The sequence below is a fragment of the Athene noctua genome, chromosome 3 (genome assembly GCF_965140245.1).
Source record: "Athene noctua chromosome 3, bAthNoc1.hap1.1, whole genome shotgun sequence".
NCBI classification, from domain to species: domain Eukaryota; kingdom Metazoa; phylum Chordata; class Aves; order Strigiformes; family Strigidae; genus Athene; species Athene noctua.
The window spans coordinates 29,139,616-29,152,022 of NC_134039.1; the positions used below are offsets into that span (position 1 = coordinate 29,139,616).

Below are 12,407 nucleotides of genomic sequence, written 5' to 3' on the forward strand. Positions count from 1 at the left end.
CTGGTAAAGTTTTAGAATAAATTATTTTTGCTGGGATTTTTTAATATACTATTTTAACAGTGGGAGTGTTAACGGCAGCATCACACCTGAGTCTTGGTGTCCATTTTCCTGAAGTTCATACTGTTGTTTCTTGTGAGTATTCCATTCTTCCTGTCCTAGATAGTTGTGTAACAATTGGTAGGAAATATATTCTGTGTTTCACAAGTGACCACTTTTTAATAGTTTATGAAGTTATCCCCATGCATGATTGACACCAACTGATATTCCTGTCAAAACTTTTACCCAAAAATCCTCCTGCACCAGGCAAATTTAACAAATGATACAGACAAGGATCAATTTTCTGATCACCAAAATGCAGCAGGAGAGATGTAGGTTAAATATTAGGAATTGCTTTTTAGCTATAACACTGATTAAATCGAAAGAACAAACTGCCAAATGAAGTTGGGTAATTGCCATCACTAGAGATTTTCCAGGCTATGAGTATGCATCCACTTAGCAGGAATGGCTTAAAAATAACGCAGTCAGTTTTGCCACAGTTCGAAACTTAGACTGGATGACTCATTATATGCATATTTTATCCCAAATAATTTTTAAAATTTCTTCCCACCTTACCCTAGCTAGGGATAAAGCAGCAGGGATGTCAGCAAAAAAGAGTAAAATTTTCTCTCAGCGTGTGCCAAGCCTACATGAAATAAGAAACAAGTTCTAGTGAGAGAGAATAAAGCCCAGATTGATGTGACCTTTATTATTTTAACAGTGTCTTTCAGCACAGTTACAGAGTTGCAGGATTGCAGAGAACAGAGCTGGAGTATAAAATAACATAAATAAATATAACGGGAGCCAAAGCAGTCAGCAGGAGGTGGTTGGAATTGGGCAGTGAAGGATGGGTGAAGGGTTTGCATTGGTCAAAGCCTTTATGATTCAGCCACCATAGTTGCAAATTCTGGAGGAGGGAAAAATTTTTTTAAATATTAAAAAAAGAAAATGTAAAGAAGGAGGAAGCATATTACAATGATTACAGAGTCAGTGGTGTAGCAGAAACATCACAATAACAGAAGAACAATGAAATACAAGTTAATTAAAAGGGAAAGTATGACTTAGGCAATCTTACAGTGAAATGAAAGGGTTTTCTGAAGGTAAGGAAGAAATGCTATACATGCCAGACTGTCAAGACTGTCCACCGCTATTCATCTGAAGAACTTGATTAGTTTCCTGTTATTCCTTTGTAAGTCTCAATGGGATGAAGGCAAGAACTAGAAATTTAATTTTGCAGTGAGATAAATTTTCTTTATATTAGAGTTTGGCAAAAATAATCATTAAGGAGTCTTTCAGAGTATTCACATTCCTCTATTATAAATATATTACATTTAAACTCAATTTTTTAATGATAAATTGACTGAAAATGACAGATTACAAAAACAGAAGGCAGACACCAACCTATGTAGCAATCTTGACCACACTGGTGATAATGAGAAAAATTCCTGTAACGGCAGAGGACCAGGACTTTTCCCTGTGTTTTTATTAATTTTACATCCGTAATATTTACATAAATGTATCTATCTGTAGTTTGGGGTTATTTTATGCTTTGGTATATATAATGGCTTTCAGCAGGATGATGAACTGTGGTAAAGGCACATTTGTATCCTGGTGCATGGCATACTGCACTCTGAATACTGTATTACCCAAGGAGGTTATAATTCCTAACTCCATCTAACCTTGAAACAGTTACACATGAGAATACCTTGCACGGTTGTGTGTGCCTCAGAGCACTGGAAATGCAGACTGGAGGGAATCCCAAGAAGGGCAACAAAGATGATAAAGGGATTAGAGGGTGTACAGAGAGAGTGATTTACAAGTTTAACATAATCAGCTGAGAGGAAGATGACAAATAGGGAAGGCAGTCATCTGTAAAGGCCCAAGAGAAAATTATTGAAGCTTGCCATAGTGAAGGGTAATGCCTTGCAACTAAAAAAGATAGAAGATGAAAATTTTAACAACATTTTAATGTTTAGTTGAAAAATGCTAAACTCTAAACAAGTGAGATCTTTTTTGGCTGGTGTGTGCAAACAGATAGCACTTTTGATGAAGTGTCCAAAAACCACGTTGCCAAATGCTGTCAAACCATACTGAGAAATAGAAGTGTCAGAGGGTTTAAATTAAATCCAGATTTATCCATAATTTTGAAAGATGTAAATCCAAATTAGGATTAGTGATGCAGATTATTTAACACAAATAAATCCTGTACACTGTGGGTACATAGATTGAAAGTGTTGCAAACTGAATTTAAGAGATAACATAAAGTGCTTGTGATAGAAACCCAGACTATTCTGGGCAGAAAAGGAAAAAGGCTATGATTATTAAATCACTGTGTGAATAAATCCTGCGGAAAGAAACATGAACTGCAGTGGATGAAACCTTTCCAAAAGGGAAAACTAACTATGCATATTCTATTAGAATGAGTTGTCATATTTGCTACAGCTAAATTAAATCCTTTTTATAATAATATATATCTACAGGATATATTTGAAAAAGGTTATTCAGACTTGCAGCCAAATATTTTCCATAATACATCCTGATAGTGATTTTTGTCACTTAATGGCAATATATTTCACGGGTACTTTCTGATAGCCAGCAAACCATAAAATACTCTTTCATGAATAACTGCCATGCACTTTCTACTTTTTCCAGGATTCTCAATATACTTTAAATATTTCAAGGATGTTCTAGTTCAATAATCTTGTAAACTAGTTCACTCTTTATTTTCATATGAAGGTTAGGGCAACCACAGGTGGCATTTGTGGAGGCAGAGTGTATTCATATATGCAAAACTTCTGAGATAAGGCACTGTGTGTTAGCTCCTGCCAGTTGTAAATATTTATTGCCTCTGTCTGGCCTGTAAGTGAGAGAATCCCTGTGATTGACTATATCCTCTTCTCCAGTTGTAATTCTCCTTCCAAACAAAATTAAGTTATATCTTTCTTTGCACAAATAATAGTTCTAAATTACAAGTACTTAGACTATTTTGCCATGGAAGAACGAGCTGTCTTGTGTCAAAGCTCTGACTTAAAAGGAGAGGAATGTTTCACTGTCTTCAGTATAGTTTAGTAGTATACACCAGCCTAATGCATACACTGCAGTATTTTACTGAAATGACAGATAAAATTACAGAGAACATGTTGTAGGCTAATGATTTCTCTCATTAGATTGTGCTTTTTACATTATCTGTACAATAGCAAATCTACCTAGGAAACTTCATAAGTAATGACTTACACTAATTTATTTTAGAAGATACAAGAGCACAAAGAAGGATAAGAAAAGAAGGACTTCCAGAATATTTTTCTTTTATGTCATGACTTTTATCTGTGGCAAGGTCATGACTTATCAGTTGTATTTTGAATGCTTGATGTCTTATTTTTAAAACATTTTAAAAAAATAATTGAAACACTTTAAAATATTTGTAGAAATTGAGCTGTATAAAGGAAAAGATTTTGACTTACTATAAAATTTGACTTACAATAAAAATTTGGATTTGTTCTGTCTAGAGTGCATGACCTTTGAAAATTGTCTATGGATTTTCTCAAGTTTATTAATATCAAGAAACTGATCAGCACGATATGCATGTTCAGTGCTAATACACAAAATAGATTTTAAAAGCCATTGTGATCAGAAATCTTAATTTTCTTTTCTCTTTTTTATAAACTTTGTCCTGAAGCTGACATAGCTGCTTCATCATCACTCCCCAATCCAATCTGGAAGTTAATGTTTGTATTTTATTAGGTAACCTGTTCTTGTCCTGAAATTTTTTTCAGATTCATCATCTTCTGTTCACAGCAGTGAAAGATGGAGGGGGCTTGACATCACAAAGAAGGTGATCGTGTCTTGCATGAACACGTTGCAAGTTTTCAACTCTTTGAAACTGGCAGATCAGCCACAAATTACAAATATTGATAGGAAAAGAGATAAACTGGTGAAATTATTTCTGAGCTGAGTGGTCTTGCAGGAATGATAAAAAGTTTAAAGGAGAAGACGTAAGAGAAAGTTTGTCTCTGGAACTGGAAGAAGGCCACTTAAGATTAACGTTTGTGATGATACGGCAGAGAAAGATGGCTCTGTGGTGTTAAAAATCCATGAAGATCAAGTTCTTGCAACTGCTGTGGGGTCCTGAGGAACAGTGTTCAAGGGCCATCTAGTGAATTAACATTAACCCCTGTGAAAGGCTGCATGTTTGTGATAATTTAGTAATGTACAAAGCTGATGTTTGAAAGAAGAGGTAAAAGTAACGCCTGACAATTCAGTTACAGGGAGGGAAACAAATGGTTTGCAACAGAAATATAGTATTGCAATACTGAATATGAATGTGATGTACATTCATGACTTTACATTTTATTTACATAGGCAGTTATAATCTGGAATTAGATTTATGCACCAAAGGAAAAACTGGAAATTATCTGTCATCCTCATACTTTGGTCACAGTCCCAACTATTAACTTTGCATGTATTTCAAGCCTTTCTGGTGTAACAATTTGCTGTTGGAGTCAGGTTTAAGAAATAGAAAGAAACCAATAATATTGTACAGTAGGAATATGGCCAGAAGAAGCAAAAGAAAAAAGCCCTTCATTCTCTTCTCGTTATCGAGTACAAACTCAGAGTAATTCCAGTTCAAAGTTAAGGAAGGGTAAAAGTTGCAGAAGAAAGAGATAAGGAGAAGAGGTGTTTCATATTGCTTTATTACAATGTACTGGCTTTCAGGCATTGTTTCAACTTTTTAAAAAAAGTTATGATCAATCTTAAATAAAGAAGTTAATGCTGTATTCTCTTGTATAAGCCAAAATCATTCTGCAATATAATTCTTTTAACCCAATCAATAATTGCTTTTGTTTTGCAGCCTTCCGGGAATAACTGGAAAATGTATCTGATGTGAGGTTGGTGGATCAGCTGTGAGCTTACTTACCTGAATCAAGTTTTCTTCTGAAAATCTTGCCCACTGATTTTAGTGCCACTGCCACTAATTTTAATGGGAATAAGGAGGACCCATATAATAAAGCAAATGACATTTCAGATAATGACACACTCATTGGGTTCAGTAGCTCTGCTAAAGTTTAGCGGGAACTTCCATTAGATGCTTCACAATTGCTCCTCTGCAATCATAATATAATCACAACCACAGAAATGAAGAAGCTTTAGTCTAGAAACGGGGTCATAGTCACTGATATGCCAGTGTGCTATGAACAGGCAGTTTAGCTAATATATTGCCTAACTAATATATCAGTGGCTAATTTTGTGTGTCATTTTTTCAGCTTCTGAATTAGAAGACTATGTTAGTTAACTGTATTTTGATTTTCATCCCTTTTTTAATAGCGCCTTTTTTTTAAAAACTATTTTTTACAGATCCCAAAGATAGGTAACACAGAGAGACATGAGGTTTTTTAGATATTTTTTAGATTTCAACCTATCATATGGCTTATCAATATGGTGAAAATTTAGCAATTGCCTGCTGTCTAGGTGATTTAGTACTCTGTCCACAAACTTCTGCTACTATCTCCTGCAATGAGGAAAGATTTAATTCAGAAACGCATTTCTTCATGTCTCTTCCAGTGTGTCTCAGGGATACAAAAGGGAAAAAAGGAGAAATTTTGTACGCATGCTAATTTGATTAATCCCAAGGGGGAATAAAAAACAGCAGTAATTTTTTAAGCAATGCTCTGAGAGAAAAAGCTGTTATTTTCTTGTAGTTCTCATATTTAGTAAAAGGGAGTGACAAGCTTTCTTAGATATGAAGACCCACATAAATACTAGGAAATACTGGATAGACAGTTATGGTGTGGAAAATCGGTAGCAGACTGGACTTTGAATTTTAAGAGCATTGCTTTGCTAAATCATGCATTACATTCCTATTTACTAATCATCAAGCAGAAATAAATGCTGGTACTCAGCTTTTTTTCTTTCTCTTTTCTAAGTTTTATAGTCAAGCTTGGATCTTTAAACTCTCAGTGTCCTGATCATCACCTCACTGAAACCAACAGAAAAATTAAACTAGTTGAAGCAGAAGTTGGATCGGTACTTACTCCTATGCTGTAGTGTGCCTGAACTACATCTCGGTTTCTCTGAACTCTTGCCCCCTCTAGTGTCAGAACTCGGATTCTGCTTCCCCTTAACGCCTGCAAGCAAGGTGTGGCAAATGTAGCAGGATTTGGCATTTCATTAAACCCCAGTTATGCCCTTCAGAAGGTCACAGGCTCCACTGATTCCTAGATTTCCTCAGTTCTTGTATGTAAGAGTAATATTCGATTGTTACTGTGAAAGTTTACTCCTCTAATCACATACCATCAGCGCCAATTTTACCATCACCATCCTTATCTCCAGCAGCCAGAAGAGCCTTCGTTTCTTTGTCTGATAGGTCTCTTCCATCTGGGGCAAAGCCCTTCAGTACAAACCTGAAGAGGAGGCATGGAAAAAAAGAAAGGGTTTTTTCCAGAACAGTTTCACTTTGTATTTATTTGTAGCACTGATTTGATACACAAGTTGGAATCAAGGGTTGTATCTTCTGTTGTTGACCTTCTTTAACATTCAGGAGTGCTTTACTCTGAAACTGCATTTGGCTGAAGAACTATCTATAAGGTATTGATCATTCATGTCTTTCAGGGATCCTGCGATAAAAGTTACAACTAGCTACCTCCAACACACTTCAGATCACATTATCAGCAAACAACAGATTATTGCACACAAATCCTAGTCAAGAGATTGAATTGTATGCTATTATCTAGAGTCTTGTAAAAAAAAAAAAAAAAAAAAAGAAAAAGACAACAGGAAGTTAGACTCTTAAGATGAGGTTATTTGAGAAAGGATGTATCTTTGCTTACTTTAATTCATCCTCTTCGATGAAGCCACTTCGATCTTTATCAAGAATATGGAAAACCTTCTTCACATCTTCTGGGCTCTTCTTTTTCAATCCTACCATCTCGAAAAACTTCTTGTAGTTAAAAGATTCAGCCGCTGTAGAAGATGAAAAGCCAGAGAACTACTTAGAAAAATCATGGAAACATATACCAGCACATACCCATGGTTTTCTTCCATACTGCTGCATGTCCTGCCCTAGGAGGCACAGTGGAGCCCAGCTGTGGTATGAGCTGGGTGTACGCACTGCAATCCCCCATGCTTTGCAGACACTAATAGAAATAAAGAAAGGGGGAGAGGGGCAGTGTCTCTGCAGATGAAGATCTGAGCTCCAGAGAAATGGTAACTTACCCAAGGTCACTCAGGAAGTCTGTGACAGAGTTGGGAGCTGAAGTCTAACCTGCTTGGTCTTGTTTCAGTGCCTTAAAGCCTTCCCACACCCCCTAAAATTACACCAAAACAATCTGATTACCAATCAATTACCAAAGTAATCTGAGAGTGGACTCTGACTATTAGATGGCTGTCACTTTTTGACATTCCCAGCCCTGGAAAAGACCAAATGCTCTTGCTCAACCGTGGAGCCTAGTGATGAGAAGTGTTTAGGAGCACACGGCTATTTCAGTTCTGTTTGTTTTTTTCCCTGAAGGCTTTCTAGAAATCAGTGTTGCATTTCGACCGCTGAAGGTATGTGCAGTCGTGGTTTGTAAACAGACACTGCAAGGCAGCGCTGTACTGTATGCTGCTTGCAAGACCTTGTGAGGCACGATCGCCGGGGAGGAGAAAAAAAATTAAAAATCAGCCCTTGAAATCGGAGCCGAGATAAATGAGTTCGCCTGCTCCACCTCTGCTGTCCTTTAACCGCACCCTCTTTTGTCCCACACATGTAGCCGACCGACTGGGGTGCGTATTAGAAATCGATAGTGACCTCCAAAACGTGCTGTGCACTTTATTTCCCCTTCCTTCCCCGTGCATCCTTATTGCCGCCGCAGCTTTTCCTATGACATAAAATTAAGGAGGCTCAGTCTTTTGGGATCTGCTTGACAGATCTGTCATTAGTTGTTGCTAATTGCATCTGCTCCGGGACTTGGAGATGGCCCTAGAACAGTGAAAGGTAATGAGAAAAACAGCTGCTGGCTCAAGTGGAGCAGTTTTTTGGTCCCTTCGACTCTCCGGCTACTGGGTTCGGTCGGGGTCAGCGGGTTTTGCGCTTCTGTCCGTTTGGGAAGGTCATTGCTCAGACCGGGACGAAAGGAGCCGGCTCCCCTGGGGAGTGCGATCAGCCAGGTAGTGTCGGGAGAGGGGGGAGATAACGTGCATCCCGGAGCACCATTTCTGGCGTTTCTTTGAGAGCAACCTTAACTACCTGAATCTCTTCAAGCACGAGGAGGGTTTGCTGTCAGTTTAGGGGTGGCGATGAATTAGAGGGGTAGGGAATGTCTGAAACCCAGAGGAGTCTGAGAGGGAAGTGCGGACTGCTGCAGGCATCCCTCCTGCAGAAAGCTTCTGCAGTCGAGCGGTGCACCCGCTTGCTCTACTGTTGCCTTCCGCTCTATCCCGAAAAGTAAAGCCCACCCGGGGATTCCGCATAGAAAGTAAGAGCGGCTTCTGATCTGCTTGTAACAAGAAACAGCAGTTCTGTAATACGTGAAACTAAATTTCGGCGGTGAGTGGGAAGCTGCCGATATCCACGGCTGACGTCCCTATCCCACATCAAGATATAATCTACCCTGGTTCGCCGAGGGTTTTGTTCCTTTGGAAGTATCTTCTCGGTAGAAAAAAAAGTCTATCCGCGGTTACTGCTTGCCTTCCTCTAAAATAAACGTTTCATCTCCTTATGTGCAGGGCAACATTGCTGAGGATGCAGCCCTGTGCTTGATAAGCCTGTCAGGCTTTCACTGCACTTCGGAAAATACACCCTCATTTGATAGTTTGTCTAGTCGGATCCTCTAATCTTCCCCGAGCTTAAATAAATGCACTGCTATCCTAAATTGAAGAGATGAAAGGGGTAAAAAAGAAGGGGGGAGAAAAAAAGAAAAAAAGCACTCACCTGAAAAGGCTCCCACAGCCTTCTTGATATCCTCAGCGCTGAGCACATCAGTCATAGCCATCCTGCAACTGTTTGAACAGGGAAGCAAGTGCGAAAAGATTAAAAAGTGCTTTTCTCATCATTTCTGCTCATATGACCAAAGCTGCAGTGCTGTGTGGGGATGGCACACCGGGAAAGGCTGGACCCGCGCCAGCTCTATAGCTCTGTGTAGATGAGTGCCACGGACTGTCGCTCCCCAGTTTGCAGAGCACCAAGTAGTCCACAGACGCGAGGGTTCGGCTAAAGCGAGGGTACGGGGATGCCTTTGCGGGGACCAGGGTGGGGGAGGACGCGAGTGAGGGTCGCTCCCGGGGAGGTTGGCGCCTAAGCCTTACTGGAGCAGTGCCAGAGTCTGTCGTGATACCGGCTAGAGATAGAGTTGTGCCAAGGTCAAGTTTTCGGGTGCGGTGGAATTGCTAGTGGTGCAGAGCAGAGCCTTTCCCTTTTGTGAGTCAGGACGAGCTTTACCAGTTAGATTCGGTGACGAGTAAGGAACTGCAGCATATGCCAAGCTTCAAGCTGCTCTTGAGGTCGGGAAGCAAACGTAATGTAGCTTCTGAGCATTTGCCTTATGGTTCAAACACTTTAAATATCTCCCCCTTCTCCCTTCCCCCACCCTTTCACACACAGATTCCTTTTAGACCTCGTCTCTTTCGGGCCAGTCCATATTAAGCATCATCCTCACTGAATTAATTATCACATTCCTGCGAATCCTACAGATTCCGTTTGTAGTGCACAATATGCTGCAGGATCTTCCGTGATATGATCTGGTGAAACGAGATGCGAGGTGACGACACGCTCGTGCGGAGCTCCGGTGCGGTGCTGAGCTCCTCGGGCGGGACTGGGCACTTCCCGGCGCCGTCAAAAAAACAGTGAGGAATTGTAATGTAGTGTCCAGGGTTTGTTTTTTTGGTTGGTTTTGTTTGTGGATTTGTTTTTTTGTTATTTGTTTTTGTTTTTTTTTTTTTTCCTCCAAGAAACTGTGCCCATTTTTTCACATGAAATATTGCAAGTAGTCCAACTCGTTCTCAGAGTTTGGGGACAGGAGACTTTAGGCTGAGGTGGGCAAGGTTAGGGCCCTGTAGCAGGGCAGATCTCTGCAGGGGTGCCGGCATCTCCGTTCCAGGACAGACGGGGGAGGGCCGGGGGGTGGTGGCCAGATCCCCGCGCTGCCATCAGCGGATCCAGCCCGGTCCCGCTGACGCAGACGCACCCTCGTCCTGAACGGGGTCCTATGGCACAGGAGGCGACGGGGGCGGCTGCAAAAACTCGGGTCGCTCTGTCGGTAATACCTCGGCGCTTTGAAACGCCCGAGCCCCCACCCATCCTTCCCTCCGCGGCCCAAGTTCGGCTGTAGCGGGTCAGTCAGCGTGCCACTGAGCGCACAAGGACGGAGGAGGAGGTGATACTGGGGTCCCTCCCCTTTTTTTCTTTTTTAAACATCGACTTTTCTTTGTGGGAGGGACTGTCGCTCTTCTCTCGTTGGAACTTTGTCTCCCATTTCCGTGTATTTCCTGAGATACAAGAGAGGCTTAGTTTTACCTAAGGACAAACAAAGAGACGGGTGGGGGAGCCGAGTCCTCCAGAAAACTGCAGAAAAGCAGAAAACTGCTTTGTTTTCATGAACACAGTAGTCCTTGGTAAGCTTCCACAGAACAGTCAGGGCAAGAAGGATTATTAAGCAATATTCAGAAATCCTTATAAGTTGCTATAAGTAAATAAGTTGCAAAGTAGGTGATCACTTCCTTGTATCACTTCCTAAGTTGGACGTATCTTTCCCTGATCTACAGGGAAAGAGGAGCTGTGCGCTAGGATGCTGACCCGAGATAAACCGCAACCCCACGAAGGGCTCTGCACACCGTCCCGCACGGGTAGTTCCCGCTCAGCTGCCCCCGTTGTTTCGGAGCTGGGAGGTGAAAGGGTGCAGTAAAGACAGTACTCGGGTTATTCGGGTCTCTTGCTTTAGCGGAGTTCAGCTTGAAGAACGGAGGCGAAAGAGCCTTGTGTGGCACATGCTAAAACCCAATCGTTACTCTGTTTTATGCTTAGGTTAGATGGAGACCCATCAATATATAGCTGTTTACACGAGAAATCAATGTGCATGATCTTGTGTAATCCGCGTAAATCTGCCTTAACTGGCAGAGGAAGGAGGACAACCTTCTCGTCTCCAGTGCAGACGCCTCCGGCCTGATCCGACACCGCCGCCGCTTTCCCGCTTTGCCAAGTTCAGCATCGCTGAAGGATGGGCCTCGGTCTCCGGTTTTCTTTCGTACGAGCCTTTTGCAAACCCGTTGATGAGGAATCCTCGTTCTTGTAGCCACACAGCCTCCCTTTAGGTCCCTACAACGGGGGGCGCTCCCGCCCGCCCGCCAGGGAGGATGCTGTCGTGGCGGGGCACTGGTGTTTCGGTCAGAGCGCATTTGGAGGGCTGCCCTCGCAGGTAACTCGAGCCGGGGGCTGGCAGGGGCGAGGCGCAGCGCTGCCTGCTGTGCGGGCAGACGCCACTCAGGTTAAGTAGCCTCAGGCCAAGGCAACCGGCCGGAGGCGCGCAGCTGCCCGGGGGCTCACTCCGGGCCCGTCTCCCGGGGGTGGCAGCCCGGCAGCTCCCCCCCGCACCTCGAACGGTGCGCGAACGGCTCCGCTTTCCCTCGTCATCGGATCCGTCAGGCCGCGACGGCCTAATCATGCTGCGAAGGCGAAAAGTGAGAGGTGCCAGAAAAATGAGGCTTCAGATCAGGTGGAGCCATTTGTACAGCGTAAATAACATTTCCCCCAGCTCCCCGTCCCCTGCTCAGAAGCCGAGAGGCGGTGCCGTCAGCGGGAATAAAAGCGAAAGCGGCGGCATACAGGTCTGGGGAGCGGCACTCGGGGATCTAACATGGAGTAGTGGCCGAGGCCCGTCTCTAATCTTAGCAGCGCATCCGTTTTAAGGACAGCTTAACTTCTAGAAGCTTTTAACCACCGAGCTTTAGTCAAAACCGTTATTCTAATATAAAAGGCGTTTCACGAATTGGCGGTTTCACACTCGACCCTTCACCTTTTTTCTCATCATCCCCGCGAGATGAATGACGCGTTTTTCTTTATTTCTGAGATTTTGCCAATTTTCCTGCCCGAACTATTTGCAAAATATACACCGTGGATTTCCAAGTTCTCTGTACAGAAGGTTTCGTATAGATCAACTCCCCCTTCCACCAGCGCCAGAATCATGATATTCTCTACTAAGCAAACGATCGAGTAAATTAAGTAAAAAGCAACCCGCCCTCATCAAAAGCAAACAATTCAGGGAGAATTTCACAAACAGCAAGAAAAAAAACCCACGCCAAAAATCGAAGCAGGAAGCCGGGGGTCCTTTGCAAAAAGGGTGACCCATTTCCTTTTATCTCCCTAATGACCACACCAAAGAGAGCAACTTCATCCCATCGTCTGC

General features: G+C 42.3%; 2 protein-coding genes across 10 annotated transcripts in view; one reads left to right on the forward strand and one right to left on the reverse strand.

Moving 5' to 3' along the window:
* NCF4 (neutrophil cytosolic factor 4) overlaps window positions 1-12,407 on the forward strand; it is a 77,080-nt gene that overhangs the window by 10,706 nt on the left and 53,967 nt on the right. For all 9 annotated transcript variants that reach the window (XM_074902432.1, XM_074902433.1, XM_074902427.1 and 6 more), the window contains 2 exons: window positions 3,810-3,868; window positions 4,886-4,922. The gene's annotated coding sequence lies outside the window, so the exon portion shown is untranslated. The remainder of the gene's footprint in view (window positions 1-3,809; window positions 3,869-4,885; window positions 4,923-12,407) is intronic.
* PVALB (parvalbumin) lies at window positions 725-9,076 on the reverse strand. The gene is made up of 4 exons (XM_074902436.1): window positions 8,942-9,076; window positions 6,861-6,993; window positions 6,325-6,434; window positions 725-943 (listed from the first exon to the last, which is right to left on the reverse strand). Exons 1-4 carry the CDS (start codon window positions 9,000-9,002, stop codon window positions 915-917), a joined length of 333 nt encoding a protein of 110 aa, XP_074758537.1. The 5' UTR covers window positions 9,003-9,076; the 3' UTR covers window positions 725-914.

Excerpts from the sequence above, each read along its gene's own strand:
- PVALB (XM_074902436.1), bottom strand. The coding sequence starts at position 9,002 with ATGGCTATGACTGATGTGCTCAGCGCTGAGGATATCAAGAAGGCTGTG. Across the intron at positions 6,994-8,941 it reads GGCTGTGGGAGCCTTTTCAG|CGGCTGAATCTTTTAACTAC; the intron begins GTGAGTGCTTTT and ends CATCTTCTACAG. Across the intron at positions 944-6,324 it reads TGGTAAAATTGGCGCTGATG|AATTTGCAACTATGGTGGCT; the intron begins GTATGTGATTAG and ends TCCCTCCTCCAG.